Genomic DNA, 18614 nt, shown 5'->3' on the forward strand with positions numbered 1-18614 from the left:
CGTGGGGTGGAGTGGAGGACGTGGGGTGGAGTGGAGGACGTGGGGTGGAGTGGAGGACGTGGGATGGAATGGAGGACGTGGGGTGGAGTGGAGGACGTGGGGTGGAATGGAGGACGTGGGGTGGAGTGGAGGACGTGGGATGGAATGGAGGACGTGGGGTGGAGTGGAGGACGTGGGATGGAATGGAGGACGTGGGGTGGAGTGGAGGACGTGGGATGAGGTGGAGGACGTGGGGTGGAATGGAGGACGTGGGGTGGAGGACGTGGGGTGGAGTGGAGGACGTGGGGTGGAATGGAGGACGTGGGGTGGAGTGGAGGACGTGGGGTGGAGTGGAGGACGTGGGATGGAGTGGAGGACGTGGGGTGGAATGGAGGACGTGGGATGGAATGGAGGACGTGGGATGGGGTGGAGGACGTGGGATGGAGTGGAGGACGTGGGGTGGAGTGGAGGACGTGGGATGGAGTGGAGGACGTGGGGTGGAGTGGAGGACGTGGGATGGAGTGGAGGACGTGGGATGGAGTGGAGGACGTGGGATGGAGTGGAGGACGTGGGGTGGAGTGGAGGACGTGGGGTGGAGTGGAGGACGTGGGGTGGAATGGAGGACGTGGGGTGGAGTGGAGGACGTGGGGTGGAATGGAGGACGTGGGGTGGAATGGAGGACGTGGGATGGAGTGGAGGACGTGGGATGGAGTGGAGGACGTGGGGTGGAGTGGAGGACGTGGGGTGGAATGGAGGACGTGGGGTGGAGTGGAGGACGTGGGGTGGAGTGGAGGACGTGGGATGGAATGGAGGACGTGGGATGGAGTGGAGGACGTGGGATGGAGTGGAGGACGTGGGGTGGAGTGGAGGACGTGGGGTGGAGTGGAGGACGTGGGGTGGAATGGAGGACGTGGGGTGGAGTGGAGGACGTGGGGTGGAATGGAGGACGTGGGGTGGAATGGAGGACGTGGGATGGAGTGGAGGACGTGGGATGGAGTGGAGGACGTGGGGTGGAGTGGAGGACGTGGGGTGGAGTGGAGGACGTGGGGTGGAGTGGAGGACGTGGGGTGGAGTGGAGGACGTGGGGTGGAATGGAGGACGTGGGGTGGAGTGGAGGACGTGGGATGGAGTGGAGGACGTGGGGTGGAGTGGAGGACGTGGGGTGGAGTGGAGGACGTGGGGTGGAATGGAGGACGTGGGGTGGAGTGGAGGACGTGGGATGGAGTGGAGGACGTGGGATGGAATGGAGGACGTGGGGTGGAATGGAGGACGTGGGGTGGAGTGGAGGACGTGGGGTGGAGTGGAGGACATGGGGTGGAATGGAGGACGTGGGGTGGAGTGGAGGACGTGGGATGGAATGGAGGACGTGGGATGGAATGGAGGACGTGGGGTGGAGTGGAGGACGTGGGGTGGAATGGAGGACGTGGGGTGGAGTGGAGGACGTGGGATGGAATGGAGGACGTGGGGTGGAGTGGAGGACGTGGGGTGGAATGGAGGACGTGGGATGGAGTGGAGGACGTGGGATGGAGTGGAGGACGTGGGGTGGAGTGGAGGACGTGGGGTGGAATGGAGGACGTGGGGTGGAGTGGAGGACGTGGGGTGGAATGGAGGACGTGGGGTGGAGTGGAGGACGTGGGATGGAGTGGAGGACGTGGGGTGGAGTGGAGGACATGGGGTGGAATGGAGGACGTGGGGTGGAATGGAGGACGTGGGGTGGAGTGGAGGACATGGGATGGAGTGGAGGACGTGGGGTGGAGTGGAGGACGTGGGGTGGAGTGGAGGACGTGGGGTGGAATGGAGGACGTGGGGTGGAGGACGTGGGATGGAGTGGAGGACGTGGGGTGGAGTGGAGGACGTGGGGTGGAGTGGAGGACGTGGGGTGGAATGGAGGACGTGGGATGGAGTGGAGGACGTGGGGTGGGGTGGAGGACGTGGGGTGGAATGGAGGACGTGGGGTGGAATGGAGGACGTGGGATGGAATGGAGGACGTGGGGTGGAATGGAGGACGTGGGGTGGAGTGGAGGACGTGGGGTGGAATGGAGGACGTGGGGTGGAATGGAGGACGTGGGGTGGAGTGGAGGACGTGGGATGGAGTGGAGGACGTGGGGTGGAGTGGAGGACGTGGGATGGAGTGGAGGACGTGGGATGGAGTGGAGGACGTGGGGTGGAGTGGAGGACGTGGGGTGGAATGGAGGACGTGGGGTGGAGTGGAGGACGTGGGGTGGAGTGGAGGACGTGGGATGGAGTGGAGGACGTGGGGTGGAGTGGAGGACGTGGGGTGGAGTGGAGGACGTGGGATGGAATGGAGGACGTGGGGAGGAATGGAGGACGTGGGGTGGAATGGAGGACGTGGGATGGAATGGAGGACGTGGGGTGGAGTGGAGGACGTGGGGTGGAGTGGAGGACGTGGGATGGAATGGAGGACGTGGGATGGAATGGAGGACGTGGGGTGGAGTGGAGGACGTGGGGTGGAGTGGAGGACGTGGGATGGAGTGGAGGACGTGGGGTGGAGTGGAGGACGTGGGGTGGAGTGGAGGACGTGGGATGGAATGGAGGACGTGGGGTGGAATGGAGGACGTGGGGTGGAGTGGAGGACGTGGGGAGGAATGGAGGACGTGGGATGGAGTGGAGGACGTGGGGTGGAGTGGAGGACGTGGGGTGGAATGGAGGACGTGGGGTGGAGTGGAGGACGTGGGGAGGAATGGAGGACGTGGGGTGGAATGGAGGACGTGGGATGGAATGGAGGACGTGGGGTGGAGTGGAGGACGTGGGGTGGAATGGAGGACGTGGGGTGGAGTGGAGGACGTGGGGTGGAATGGAGGACGTGGGGTGGAGTGGAGGACGTGGGGTGGAGTGGAGGACGTGGGGTGGAGTGGAGGACGTGGGATGGAATGGAGGACGTGGGGTGGGGTGGAGGACGTGGGGTGGAGTGGAGGACGTGGGATGGAATGGAGGACGTGGGGTGGAGTGGAGGACGTGGGGTGGAATGGAGGACGTGGGGTGGAATGGAGGACGTGGGGTGGAGTGGAGGACGTGGGGTGGAATGGAGGACGTGGGGTGGAGTGGAGGACGTGGGGTGGAGTGGAGGATGTGGGGTGGAATGGAGGACGTGGGGTGGAGTGGAGGACGTGGGATGGAGTGGAGGACGTGGGGTGGAGTGGAGGACGTGGGGTGGAATGGAGGACGTGGGGTGGAGTGGAGGACGTGGGATGGAATGGAGGACGTGGGATGGAGTGGAGGACGTGGGGTGGAGTGGAGGACGTGGGATGGAATGGAGGACGTGGGATGGAGTGGAGGACGTGGGGTGGAGTGGAGGACGTGGGGTGGAGTGGAGGACGTGGGGTGGAGTGGAGGACGTGGGGTGGAATGGAGGACGTGGGGTGGAGTGGAGGACGTGGGGTGGAGTGGAGGAGCTCTCCATATCCCGATGGGATCTGTGGGTCAGAGCTCTCCATATCCCGATGGGATCTATGGGTCGGAGCTCTCCATATCCCGATGGGATCTATGGGTCAGAGCTCTCCATATCCCAATGGGATCTGTGGGTCAGAGCTCTCCATATCCCGATGGGATCTATGGGTCAGAGCTCTCCATATCCCGATGGGATCTGTGGGTCAGAGCTCTCCATATCCCGATGGGATCTATGGGTCAGAGCTCTCCATATCCCGATGGGATCTGTGGGTCAGAGCTCTCCATATCCCGATGGGATCTGTGGGTCAGAGCTCTCCATATCCCGATGGGATCTATGGGTCAGAGCTCTCCATATCCCGATGGGATCTGTGGGTCAGAGCTCTCCATATCCCGATGGGATCTGTGGGTCAGAGCTCTCCATATCCCGATGGGATCTGTGGGTCAGAGCTCTCCATATCCCGATGGGATCTGTGGGTCGGAGCTCTCCATATCCCGATGGGATCTATGGGTCGGAGCTCTCCATATCCCGATGGGATCTGTGGGTCGGAGCTCTCCATATCCCGATGGGATCTGTGGGTCAGAGCTCTCCATATCCCAATGGGATCTATGGGTCAGAGCTCTCCATATCCCGATGGGATCTATGGGTCGGAGCTCTCCATATCCCGATGGGATCTGTGGGTCAGAGCTCTCCATATCCCAATGGGATCTATGGGTCAGAGCTCTCCATATCCCGATGGGATCTATGGGTCGGAGCTCTCCATATCCCGATGGGATCTATGGGTCAGAGCTCTCCATATCCCGATGGGATCTATGGGTCGGAGCTCTCCATATCCCGATGGGATCTGTGGGTCAGAGCTCTCCATATCCCGATGGGATCTATGGGTCGGAGCTCTCCATATCCCGATGGGATCTGTGGGTCAGAGCTCTCCATATCCCGATGGGATCTGTGGGTCAGAGCTCTCCATATCCCGATGGGATCTGTGGGTCAGAGCTCTCCATATCCCGATGGGATCTATGGGTCAGAGCTCTCCATATCCCGATGGGATCTGTGGGTCAGAGCTCTCCATATCCCGATGGGATCTGTGGGTCAGAGCTCTCCATATCCCGATGGGATCTATGGGTCAGAGCTCTCCATATCCCAATGGGATCTGTGGGTCGGAGCTCTCCATATCCCGATGGGATCTATGGGTCAGAGCTCTCCATATCCCAATGGGATCTATGGGTCGGAGCTCTCCATATCCCAATGGGATCTATGGGTCAGAGCCCTCCATATCCCGATGGGATCTATGGGTCAGAGCTCTCCATATCCCAATGGGATCTATGGGTCGGAGCTCTCCATATCCCGATGGGATCTGTGGGTCAGAGCTCTCCATATCCCAATGGGATCTATGGGTCGGAGCTCTCCATATCCCGATGGGATCTATGGGTCGGAGCTCTCCATATCCCGATGGGATCTGTGGGTCAGAGCTCTCCATATCCCGATGGGATCTATGGGTCAGAGCTCTCCATATCCCAATGGGATATATGGGTTGGGTCCCTCCCCATCCCGGTGTCCCATTCCCGTCTCCCGGTATTCCGTAGGCGTGGCGCGGCGCTCTGGCGCGGCGGCGGTGCCGTTCCCTTCGCGCCGTCTATGCCATCATGGCCTTCTACAAGAAGCAGAAGGTGAGGTCCTACCTACGGGAGCTCCTCTGCCGCTTCCGGGCTGTCCGGAGCCTTCCGGATTACGGGAAGAACGTGGCTTGGCCGGAACCACCGGCAGTGCTGGAGAACTTCCAGGAGGTCATTCAGCGCCTCTTCCAGAGGTATATTCCGAAGGGACGTTGGGATGGAGGTGGAGGAGAAGAAGGTCTGGGAGGGTGGTGGGGACGTGGGGATGGAGATATGGGATGGGAATGGATGTGGGGATGGAGATATGGGATGGGAATGGATGTGGGGATGGAGATATGGGATGGGAATGGATGTGGGGATGGAGATATGGGATGGGAATGGATGTGGAGATGGAGATATGGGATGGGAATGGATGTGGAGATATGGGATGGGAATGGATGTGGGGATGGAGATATGGGATGGGAATGGATGTGGAGATGGAGATATGGGATGGGAATGGATGTGGGGATGGAGATATGGGATGGGAATGGATGTGGGGATGGAGATATGGGATGGGAATGGATGTGGGGATGGAGATATGGGATGGGAATGGATGTGGGGATGGAGATATGGGATGGGAATGGATGTGGGGATGGAGATATGGGATGGGAATGGATGTGGAGATATGGGATGGGAATGGATGTGGGATGGAGATATGGGATGGGAATGGATGTGGAGATGGAGATATGGGATGGGAATGGATGTGGGGATGGAGATATGGGATGGGAATGGATGTGGGGATGGAGATATGGGATGGGAATGGATGTGGGGATGGAGATATGGGATGGGAATGGATGTGGGGATGGAGATATGGGATGGGAATGGATGTGGAGATGGAGATATGGATGGGAATGGATGTGGAGGTGGAGATATGGGATGGGAATGGGTGTGGGGATGGAGATATGGGATGGGAATGGATGTGGAGGTGGAGATATGGGATGGGAATGGGTGTGGGGATGGAGATGTGGGATGGGAATGGGTGTGGAGATATGGGATGGGAATGGATGTGGGGATGGAGATATGGGATGGGAATGGATGTGGGGATGGAGATATGGGATGGGAATGGACGTGGGGATGGAGATATGGGATGGGAATGGATGTGGGGATGGAGATATGGGATGGGAATGGATGTGGGGATGGAGATATGGGATGGGAATGGATGTGGAGATATGGATGGGAATGGATGTGGGGATGGAGATATGGGATGGGAATGGATGTGGGGATGGAGATATGGGATGGGAATGGATGTGGAGATATGGGATGGGAATGGATGTGGGGATGGAGATATGGGATGGGAATGGATGTGGGGATGGAGATATGGGATGGGAATGGATGTGGAGATGGAGATATGGGATGGGAATGGATGTGGAGATATGGATGGGAATGGATGTGGGGATGGAGATATGGGATGGGAATGGATGTGGGGATGGAGATATGGGATGGGAATGGGTGTGGGGATGGAGATATGGGATGGGAATGGATGTGGGGATGGAGATATGGGATGGGAATGGATGTGGGATGGAGATATGGGATGGGAATGGATGTGGAGATACGGGATGGGAATGGATGTGGGGATGGAGATATGGGATGGGAATGGATGTGGAGATATGGGATGGGAATGGATGTGGGGATGGAGATATGGGATGGGAATGGATGTGGGATGGAGATATGGGATGGGAATGGATGTGGGGATGGAGATATGGGATGGGAATGGATGTGGAGATGGAGATATGGGATGGGAATGGATGTGGGGATGGAGATATGGGATGGGAATGGATGTGGGGATGGAGATATGGGATGGGAATGGGTGTGGGGATGGAGATATGGGATGGGAATGGATGTGGAGATATGGGATGGGAATGGATGTGGGGATGGAGATATGGGATGGGAATGGATGTGGGGATGGAGATATGGGATGGGAATGGATGTGGAGATATGGGATGGGAATGGATGTGGGGATGGAGATATGGGATGGGAATGGGTGTGGGGATGGAGATATGGGATGGGAATGGATGTGGAGATATGGGATGGGAATGGATGTGGAGATGGAGATATGGGATGGGAATGGGTGTGGGGATGGAGATATGGGATGGGAATGGATGTGGAGATATGGGATGGGAATGGATGTGGGGATGGAGATATAGGATGGGAATGGATGTGGGGATGGAGATATGGGATGGGAATGGATGTGGAGATATGGGATGGGAATGGACGTGGGGATGGAGATATGGGATGGGAATGGATGTGGAGATGGAGATATGGGATGGGAATGGGTGTGGGGATGGAGATATGGGATGGGAATGGATGTGGAGATATGGGATGGGAATGGATGTGGGGATGGAGATATGGGATGGGAATGGATGTGGGGATGGAGATATGGGATGGGAATGGATGTGGAGATGGAGATATGGGATGGGAATGGATGTGGGGATGGAGATATGGGATGGGAATGGATGTGGAGATATGGGATGGGAATGAATGTGGGGATGGAGATATAGGATGGGAATGGATGTGGGGATGGAGATATGGGATGGGAATGGATGTGGAGATATGGGATGGGAATGGACGTGGGGATGGAGATATGGGATGGGAATGGATGTGGAGATGGAGATATGGGATGGGAATGGGTGTGGGGATGGAGATATGGGATGGGAATGGATGTGGAGATATGGGATGGGAATGGATGTGGGGATGGAGATATGGGATGGGAATGGATGTGGGGATGGAGATATGGGATGGGAATGGATGTGGAGATGGAGATATGGGATGGGAATGGATGTGGGGATGGAGATATGGGATGGGAATGGATGTGGAGATATGGGATGGGAATGGATGTGGAGATATGGATGGGAATGGATGTGGAGATATGGGATGGGAATGGATGTGGAGATATGGGATGGGAATGGATGTGGAGATATGGATGGGAATGGATGTGGAGATATGGGATGGGAATGGATGTGGAGATATGGGATGGGAATGGATGTGGAGATATGGGATGGGAATGGATGTGGAGATGGAGATATGGGATGGGAATGGATGTGGAGATATGGGATGGGAATGGATGTGGAGATGGAGATATGGATGGGAATGGATGTGGGGATGGAGATATGGGATGGGAATGGATGTGGGGATGGAGATATGGGATGGGAATGGATGTGGAGATGGAGATATGGGATGGGAATGGGTGTAAGGATGGAGATATGGGATGGGAATGGATGTGGAGATGGAGATATGGGATGGGAATGGGTGTAAGGATGGAGATATGGGATGGGAATGGATGTAAGGATGGAGATATGGGATGGGAATGGATGTGGAGATATGGGATGGGAATGGGGGATTGGGACATGGGATGAAGATGTGAGTTGGGGACAGGGATGTGGGATGGGGACATGGGGTGGGAATATGGAATGAGAAGGTGGACATGGGATGGGGATGTGGGAGGAGAACGTGGGGTGGAGATATGGAGATGGGATGTGGGATGAGGATGGAGGTGTGGGAGGAGAACGTGGGATGGAGATATGGACGTGGGATGTGGGATGGGGATGGAGATGTGGGAGGAGAATGTGGGATGGAGATATGGAGATGGGATGTGGGATGAGGATGGAGATGTGGGAGGAGAACATGGGATGGAGATATGGATATGGGATGCGGGTGAGAGATGGAGATGTGGGAGGAGAACATGGGATGGAGATATGGACATGGGATGTGGGTGAGAGATGGAGATGTGGGAGGAGAACGTGGAATGGGGACATAGAGTGGGAGCGTCGATGGCGGAGAGGGACAAGGGATGGTGACAGTGACGCGGGACGGGGACACGGATGTGTAGCCGGGATGGAGACGCGGATGTGGGATGGAGATGTGGGACAGAGATGATGACGTGGAACGGGATTGCGGTGTGGGACCGCGGCTGTGGGACGGAGACGTGGGGTGGGAACGTGGACACGGGACGGGGATGTGGGACACGAGGTGGGAACGTGGGGTGACGACCCTTCGGATGGCATCCTGGGATACGGACGGTGTCCCCTTCCACCGCAGGTGGCGAGCGCGGCAGATCATCAAGAACATCCCTCCATCGGAAGTGGGGCAGATCCGGGCCAAGGTGGCCGCCATGGAGGTCCTGGAAGGTCTACGGAAGGACTGGGGCTGCCGACGCGCTTGGATCCGGGATTACCTGTCCTCGGTACGGACTACGGGCGGATCTGGAGGTGCCACCTCCACCTTCGAGGTGCCACCTCCGCCCACCCCGTGGTGTCCCCTCCACCCGCAGCCCAACGAGAACGCGGCGTTGGCGCTGCCCTTCGCCCGACGCCTCCGGGTCCTCCAGGATGAGGAGCACTTCCACTCCGTCCTCTTCTCCTGCCACGTCCGCAAGGTGAGGGAAGGCCGGGAGGTCCTCTTTGGGCCACCACCACCACGATGTCAGCCTTCTGGTGAGGGTGACATCAGAGAGTGGTGGTCAATGGAGTTACCTCCAGCTGGAGGACAGTTCCAAGTGGGGTTCCTCAGAGCTCGGTGCTGGTCCAGCTCTGTCCAATGTCTTCATCAATGACCTGGATGAAGGCATTGAGTGCACCCTCAGCAAGTTTGGAGGTGACACTGAGCTGGGTGGAAGTGTGGATCTGCTGGAGGGTAGGGAGGCTCCAAAGGAGTCTTAACGGGATGGACCGCTGGGATGAGACCAACGGGATGAGGTTCAACAAGGCCAAATGCCGGGTCCTGCACTTGGGGCACAACAACCCTATGCAGTGCTACAGACTGGGGGAAGAGTGGCTGCAGAGCTGCACGGAGGAGAAGGACCTGGGGGTGATGGTTGACAACCAACTGACCATGAGCCAGCAGTGTGCCCAGGGGGCCAAGAAGGCCAACGGCATCTTGGCTTGGATCAGAAATGGGGTCACCAGCAGGTCCAGGGAGGGGATTCTCCCTCTGTACTCGGCACTGGTGAGACCGCACCTCGAGTACTGTGTTCAGTTCTGGGCCCCTCACCACAAGAAGGATGTTGAGGCTCTGGAGAGTGTCCAGAGAAGAGCAACGAAGCTGGTGAGGAGCTGGAGAACATCTGATGAGGAGCGGCTGAGGGCCCTGGGGGTGTTCAGCTGGAGAAGAGGAGGCTGAGGGGAGACATCATTGCGCTCTACAACTGCCTGAAAGGAGGTTGTGGAGAGGAGGGTGTTGGGTTCTTCTCCAGAGTGACAGAGGACAGGACAAGAGGGAATGGCCTGAAGCTCCGTCAGGGGAGGGTCAGGCTGGACATCAGGAAAAGGTTCTTCATGGAAAGAGTCATCGGCACTGGAACAGCTGCCCAGGGAGGGGGTGGAGTCGCCTTCCCTGGAGGTGTTTAAGGAACGGTGGATGAAGTGCTGAGGGACATGGTTTAGGGAGTGTTGGGAATGGTTGGACTCCATGATCCAATGGGTCCTTTCCAACCTTGTGAGTTGATGATTCTATGATTCTGGGATGAGGTTCAACAAGGCCAAATGCCGGGTGCTGCACTTGGGGCACAACAACCCTGTGCAGTGCTCCAGACTGGGGGAAGAGTGGCTGGAGAGCTGCACGGAGGAGAAGGACCTGGGGGTGATGGTTGACAGCCAACTGACCATGAGCCAGCAGTGTGCCCAGGGGGCCAAGAAGGCCAATGGCATCTTGGCTTGGATCAGAAATGGGGTCACCAGCAGGTCCAGGGAGGTTATTCTCCCTCTGTACTCGGCACTGGTGAGACCGCACCTCGAATACTGTGTTCAGTTCTGGGCCCCTCACCACAAGAAGGATGTTGAGGCTCTGGAGAGTGTCCAGAGAAGAGCAACGAAGCTGGTGAGGAGCTGGAGAACGTCTGATGAGGAGCGGCTGATGGACCTGAGGGTGTTCAGCTGGAGAAGAGGAGGCTGAGGGGAGACCTTATTGCGCTCTACAGCTGCCTGAGAGGAGGTTGTGGAGAGGAGGGTGTTGGGTTCTTCTCCAGAGTGACAGAGGACAGGACAAGGGAATGGCTTCAAGCTCCACCACGGGAGGGTCAGGTTGGATATCAGGAAAAGGTTCTTCATGGAAAGAGTCATCGGCACCGGAACAGCTGCCCAGGGAGGGGGTGGAGTCGCCTTCCCTGGAGGTGTTTAAGGAACGGTGGATGAAGTGCTGAGGGCCATGGTTTCATGGAGCGTTAGGAATGGTTGGACTCCATGATCCAATGGGTCCTTTCCAACCTGGGGACTCTGTGATTCCGGATGTGTCCCCTCAACGGAAGGGTCTCTTCTCCGACAGATCAACCGCTTTGGGAAGAGCCGAGACCGCGCCATCGTGGTGACCGACCAACACCTCTATAAGATGGACCCGCGGCGGCAGTACCGCGTGATGCGGGCGCTGCCCCTCAGCTCCGTGAGTGTCCCCAACCCCAGCGCTGTCCCCAGAGGGGGGAGAGGGGACACACACACGATGACAAAGCCACCGGCTCCGACCCGGCCCGGAGAGCCGAGAGAGGCTGCGGGAACGGAGGGGTCGGCAGCGCCGCTCCATCCAAAGGACCTTTGGAGAACCTTCTGTCACACTGACCATGGCGTGGTGTCCCCTCCGTGCTGTCCCCATCCCTCTGTCCCCTCCACACTGTCCCCATCCCTCTGTCCCCTCCACACTGTCCCCATCCCTCTGTCCTCTTCCTCCTGTCCCCACCATACTGTCCCCATCCCTCTGTTCCCTCCGTGCTGTCCCCTCCACACTGTCCCCACCCCTCTGTCCATTCTGTCCTGTCCCCTCCGTGCTGTCCCCATCCCTCTGTCCCCTCCGTGCTGTCCCCATCCCTCTGTCCCCTCCACACTGTCCCCTCCGTCCTGTCCCCTCCAGACTGTCCCCATCCCTCTGTCCTCTCCATACTGTCCCCTCCAGAGTGTCCCCATCCTTCTGTCCCCTCCAGACTGTCTCCTCCAGACTGTCCCCATCCCTCTGTCCTCTCCATACTGTCCCCTCCAGACTGCCCTCATCCCTCTGTCCCCTCTGTCCTGTCCCCTCCGTGCTGTCCCCATCCCTCTGTCCCCTCCACACTGCCCCCTCCACACTGTCCCCTCTGTGCTGTCCCCATCGCTCTGTCCCCTCCACACTGTCCCCTCCGTCCTGTCCCCTCCACACTGTCCCCATCCCTCTGTCTATGCTGTGTTGTCCCCTCCATCCTGTCCCCATCCCTCTGTCCTCTCCATACTGTCCCCATCCCTCTGCCCCCTCCACACTGCCCCCTCCACACTGTCCCCATCCCTCTGTTCATTCCATGCTGTCCCCTCCGTGCTGTCCTCATCCCTCTATCCCCTCTGTCCTATCCCCTCTGTGCTGTCCCCATCCCTCTGTCCCCTCCACACTGTCCTCTCCATAGTGTCCCCATCCCTCTGTCCGTGCCATGTTGTCCCCTCCGTCCTGTCCCCATCCCTCTGTCCCCTCTGTACTGTCCCCACTGTTCCATCCCCACCACACCATCCCTGCCACACCGTCCCTATCCCATTGTCCCTGTCCCATTGTCCCTGTCCCATTGTCCCTATCCCCATTGTCCCTGTCCCTATCCCATTGTCCCTATCCCGTTATCCCTATCCCGTTATCCCCACCTCCATCCATTCCCCACCATCCCTGTTATCCCACACGCCTCTGTGGCGGTGCCGGTGCCACCGCGCTGTGCCCTCCACACTGTCCCCATCCCATTGTCCCTATCTCATTGTCCCTATTCCACTGTCCCTATCCCCGTCCCCATCCCATTGTCCCCATCTCATTGTCCCCACCCCGTTGTCCCTATCCCGTTGTCCCTATCCCATTATCCCTATCCCTGTCCCCATCCCATTGTCCCTATCCCTGTCTATATCCCATTGTCCCCATCCCTGTCCCTATCCCTATCCCATTGTCCCCATCCCATTGTCCCCATCCCATTGTCCCCATCCCATTGTACCCATCCCATTGTCCCTATCCCTATCCCATTGTCTGCATCCCATTGTCCCCATCCCATTGTCCCTATCCCATTGTCCCTATCCCTGTCCCTATCCCATTGTCCCCATCCCTATCCCACTGTCCCTATCCCATTGTCCCCATCCCTATCCCATTATCCCTGTCCCTATCCCATTGTCCCTATCCCATTGTCCCTATCCCATTGTCCGCATCCCATTGTCCCCATCCCATTGTCCCTATCCCATTGTCCCCATCCCATTGTCCCCATCCCATTGTCCCTATCCCATTGGCCCTATTCCATTGTCCCCATCCCATTGTCCCCATCCCATTGTCCCTATCCCTATCCCATTGTCCCTATCCCTATCCCATTGTCCCTATCCCATTGTCCCCATCCTGTTGTCCCCATCCTGTTGTCCCCATCCCATTATCCCTATCCCTATCCCATTGTCCCCATCCCATTGTCCCCATCCCGTTGTCCCTGTCCCTATCCCATTGTCCCCATCCCATTGTCCCCATCCCATTGTCCCCATCCCATTGTCCCTATCCCTATCCCTATCCCATTGTCCCCATCCCATTGTCCCCATCCCATTATCCCTATCCCCATCCCATTGTCCCCATCCCTATCCCATTATCCCTATCCCCATCCCATTGTCCCTCTCCCATTGTCCCCATCCCGTTGTCCCCATCCCGTTGTCCCCATCCCTATCCCATTGTCCCTATCCCATTGTCCCTATCCCTGTCGCTATCCCATTGTCCCTATCCCATTATCCCATTGTCCCCATCCCATTGTCCCCATCCCATTGTCCCTCTCCCATTGTCCCTATCCCATTGTCCCCATCCCATTGTCCCCATCCCATTGTCCCTATCCCTGTCCCCATCCCATTGTCCCTATCCCATTGTCCCCATCCCATTGCCCCTATCCCTGTCCCATTATCACTGTCCCCATCCCATTGTCCCCATCCCATTGTCCCCATCCCATTGTCCCTATCCCATTATCCCTATCCCTCTCCCATTGTCCCCATCCCATTGTCCCTATCCCCATCCCATTATCCCTATCCCCATCCCATTGTCCCCATGCCGTTGTCCCCGCAGGTGACGTCGTTGAGCGTGACGAGCTGCCGGGCGCAGTTGGTGGTCTTCCACACGGAGCACCAGGAGGACGTGGCCGTCTGTCTCCATAAGACGTTTCCGCCGTCGGATAACCGCGTCGGAGAACTCGTGGGGGTCCTCCTGGAGCACTGCCGAGCGTGAGTTGGTGGCACTCGGGGACCTCCGGGGACCTCCGGAAGCTCCTCCTTAACGCTGAGATCTTCTAGGACCAAGAGGGAACTCCAAGTCCGCGTCTCCGACTGTATCCAACTGAGCTTCCGTGGCCGCCGGCGGCTGTTGGTGGTGGAGAACCGCCCGGATGTGGTCACTCCCGATTTTGGGAAGAGTCGCGATGGTTTCGTGCTTTTCTGGCCGGAAAAATGATGGGAAAGAGCTGCTCCACCACCACCACCACCACCACCACCACCAGCGGTCCCACCTCGGCCACTCCGATGGCTTCTGCTCCATCCCCTGTGTCCCATTGTCACCGCGTCACCTCCAGGGGTCCCATTGTCACCGCGGGACCTCCGACCGCTCCATCCCCCGTGTCCCATTGTCACCGTGTGACCTCCAGGGGTCCCATTGTCACCGCATCACCTCCAACCGCTCCGTCCCCCGTGTCCCATTGTCACCGTGTGACCTCTGACCGCTCCGTCCCCCGTGTCTCAGTGTCACCATGTGACCTCCGACTGCTCCGTCCCCCGTGTCCCATTGTCACCGCATCACCTCCGACCGTTCTGTCCCCCGTGTCCCGTTGTCACCGTGTGACCTCCAGGGGTCCCATTGTCACCGCATCACCTCCGACCGCTCCATCCCCCGTGTCCCATTGTCACCGCGTCACCTCCAGGGGTCCCATTGTCACTGTGTCACCTCTGACTGCTCCGTCCCCCGTGTCCCATTGTCACTGCGTCACCTCCAGGGGTCCCATTGTCACCGTGTGACCTCCAACTGCTCCATCCCCCGTGTCCCATTGTCACCGTGTGACCTCCGACCGCTCCGTCCCCTGTGTCCCATTGTCACCGCGTCACCTCCAGGGGTCCCATTGTCACCGCGGGACCTCCAACCGCTCCATCCCCCGTGTCCCATTGTCACCACGTGACCTCCAGGGGTCCCATTGTCACCACGGGACCTCCATCCACTCCGTCCCCCGTGTCCCATTGTCACCGCGTCACCTCCAGGTGTCCCATTGTCACCGCATCACCTCCAACCGCTCCATCTCCCGTGTCCCATTGTCACCGCGTCACCTCTGACCGCTCCGTCCCCAACCCTGCGCTGCGCCCCATATCCAAGTGTTTGATGGGAATGAAGAGCTGGATGGGATCCATGGAGACCTCCGAATCTTTGTCCCGTGGCTTTGGGACATGGATTGACCAGGGCGTGGCCGGGGGTGGGATGGGATGGGATGGGGTGGGATGGGATCTATGAGATGAGGTGAGATGGATGGGATGGGATGGGATGTGGTCACTTGGGATGAGATGGAATCTCTGGGATGGGATGGGATGGGTGGAGGTGTGATGTGATCTATGAGATGAGGTGAGATGGATGGGATGGGGTGGGATGGGATGGGGTGGGATGGGGTGGGGTGGGATGGGATGGGTGGAGGTGAGATGATCAGTTGGAATGAGATGGAATCTCTGGGATGGGGTGGGATGGGATAGATGAGATGAGATGAGGTGAGATGGATGGGATGGGATCGATGAGATGGGATGGAATGGGATGGGTGGAGGTGGGATGGGATGGGATCTATGAGATGAGATGAGATGAGATGAGATGAGATCAGATCAGATCTCTGGGATGGAGTGGGATGGGATGGGATGGGATGGGATGGGATGGGTGGAGGTGGGATGGGATCTCTGAGATGAGGTGAGATGGATGGGATGGGATGGAATCTCTGGGATGGGATGGGACGGGATGGGATGGGATGGGATGGGATGGGATGGGATGGGATGAGTGGAGGTGGGATGGGATCTATGAGATGTGAGATGGATGGGATGGGGTGCAGTCAGTTGGGATGAGATAGAATCTCTGGGATGGGATGGGATGGGATGGGATGGGATGGGATGGGATGGGATGGGATGGGATGGGATGGGATGGGATGGTTGGAGGTGGGATGGGATCTATGAGATGAGGTGAGATGGATGGGATGGGATGTGGTCAGTTGGGATGAGATGGAATATGTAGGATGGGGTGGGATGGGTGGAGGTGGGATGGGATGGGATGTGGTCAGTTGGGATGAGATGGAATATGTAGGATGGGGTGGGATGGGTGGAGGTGGGATGGGATGGGATGGGATGTGGTCAGTTGGGGTGAGATGGAATATGTAGGATGGGGTGGGATGGGTGGAGGTGGGAGGGGATGGGATGGGATGGTTGGAGGTGGGATGGGATCTATGAGATGAGGTGAGAGGGATGGGATGTGGTCAGTTGGGATGAGATGGAATTGGGATGGGGATGGGATGGGTGGAGGTGGGATGAGATCGATGGGATGGGGTGAGATGGATGGGATGCGGTCAGTTGGGATGAGATGGAATTGATGGGATGGGATGGGTGGAGGTGGGATGGGATTGATGAGATGGATGGGATGTAGTCAGTTGGGATGAGATGGAATCTCCGGGATGGGATGGGATCTATGAGATGGGGTGAGATGGATGGATGGGATGTGGTCAGTTGGGATGGGATGGAATTGAGAAGATGGGATGGGGTCTATGGGATGGAGTGGGCTGAGACCTCTGGGATGGATGGATGGATGGATGGAGGGATGGATGGATGGATGGATGGAATGGGGTAGGATTGGATCTATGGGATGGAGTCAGTTGGGATGGGATAGAAACTATGGGATGAGGTGAGCGCGGATCTATGGGATCTCCCTGCCATCCAGTGTCCCCATGTCCCCAGGGCCCCCATATTCCCAGTGTCCCCATTTCCCAGTGTCCCCATATCCCTATTGCCCAATGTCCCCATATCCCAGTGCCCTCCTATCCCCTATGTCCCCAGTGTCCCCATTTCCCAGTGCCCCCATGTCCCCATCTCCCAGTGTCCCAGTGTCCCCATGTCCCCGTGTCCCAGTGTCCCCATGTCCCCAGTGTCCCCAGTGACTCCATGTCTCCAGTGTCCCCTGTCCCCAGTGTCCCCATGTCCCCATGTCCCCATATCCCAATGTCCCCAGTGCCAAATGTCCCCATGTCCCAGTGTCCCCATGTCCCCAGTGCCCCATTTCCCCCATGTCCCCAGTGTCCCCATATCCCAGTGTCCCCATATCCCCATATCCCCAGTGTCCCCATGTCCCCATATCCCCAGTGTCCCCATATCCCCAGTGTCCCCATATCCCCATATCCCCAGTGTCCCCATGTCCCCATATCCCAGTGTCCCCATATCCCCAGTGTCCCCATATCCCAGTGTCCCCATGTCCCCAGTGTCCCCATGTCCCCATATCCCAGTGTCCCCATATCCCAGTGTCCCCATATCCCTATATCCCAGTGTCCCCATGTCCCCATATCCCCAGTGTCCCCATATCCCCAGTGTCCCCATGTCCCCATATCCCCAGTGTCCCCATATCCCAGTGTCCCCATGTCCCCATATCCCCAGTGTCCCCATGTCCCAGTGTCCCCATATCCCAGTGTCGCCATATCCCCATATCCCAGTGTCCCCATATCCCAGTGTCCCCATATCCCCAGTGTCCCCATATCCCCATATCCCCAGTGTCCCCATATCCCCAGTGTCCCCATATCCCCAATGTCCCAGTGTCCCCATATCCCAGTGTCCCCATATCCCCATATCCCCAGTGTCCCCATATCCCCAGTGTCCCCATGTCCCCAGTGCCCAGTGTCCCCATCTCCCCAGTGCCCCCATGTCCCAGTGTCCCCATGTCCCAGTGCCCCCATGTCCCCATATCCCCAGTGTCCCCATGTCTCAGTGTCCTCATGTCCCCAGTGCCCAGTGTTCCCATCTCCCCAGTGTCCCAGTGCCCCCATGTCCCCATATCCCCATGTCCCCAGTGTCCCCATATCCCAGTGTCCCCATGTCCCCAGTGCCCCCGTGTCCCCAGTGCCCCATATTCCAGTGTCCCCATGTCCCCATCTCCCAGTGTCCCAGGGTCCCCATGTCCCCACGTCCCCCGTGTCTCCAGTGCCCCCATGTCCCCATACCCCAGTGTCCCCAGTGCCCAATGTCCCCATGTCCCAGTGTCCCCATGTCCCCAGTGTCCCCATATCCCCAGTGTCCCCATGTCCCCAGTGTCCCCATGTCCCCATATCCCAGTGCCCCCATATCCCCATGTCCCCATTGTCCCCATGTCCCCAGTGTCCCCATGTCCCCATATCCCAGTGTCCCCATATCCCAGTGTCCCCATATCCCCAGTGTCCCCATGTCCCCATATCCCCAGTGTCCCCATGTCCCCATATCCCCATCTCCCCATTGCCCCCATCTCCCCAGTGTCCCCATGTCCCCAGTGCCCCCACGTCCCCATATCCCCCTCAGCCCCTCCCCTCCCACAGGCGGCGCTTGGCGGACTGGAGCAGCGAGCGGGCGCCGGTAGATGGCTAGGGCGCCACCGGAAGTAGCTAGGGCGCCGCCGGAAGTGAC

At 58.4% G+C, this 18614-nt stretch overlaps 1 protein-coding gene across 2 annotated transcripts in view; it reads left to right on the forward strand.

Annotated features, from left to right (window-relative positions):
- MYO1G (myosin IG) overlaps positions 1-14670 on the forward strand; it is a 60353-nt gene extending 45683 nt beyond the window's left edge. For both annotated transcript variants that reach the window (XM_054057234.1, XM_054057235.1), the window contains 6 exons: positions 4969-5192; positions 9073-9217; positions 9305-9409; positions 11293-11406; positions 14038-14192; positions 14262-14670. In XM_054057234.1, coding sequence (XP_053913209.1) covers positions 4969-5192; positions 9073-9217; positions 9305-9409; positions 11293-11406; positions 14038-14192; positions 14262-14418 — 900 coding nt within the window. In that variant the 3' untranslated portion in view covers positions 14419-14670. The remainder of the gene's footprint in view (positions 1-4968; positions 5193-9072; positions 9218-9304; positions 9410-11292; positions 11407-14037; positions 14193-14261) is intronic.
- Positions 14671-18614: the final 3944 nt, after the last annotated feature.

Source organism: Cuculus canorus, chromosome 2 (genome assembly GCF_017976375.1).
Source record: "Cuculus canorus isolate bCucCan1 chromosome 2, bCucCan1.pri, whole genome shotgun sequence".
In the NCBI taxonomy this organism is placed as follows: domain Eukaryota; kingdom Metazoa; phylum Chordata; class Aves; order Cuculiformes; family Cuculidae; genus Cuculus; species Cuculus canorus.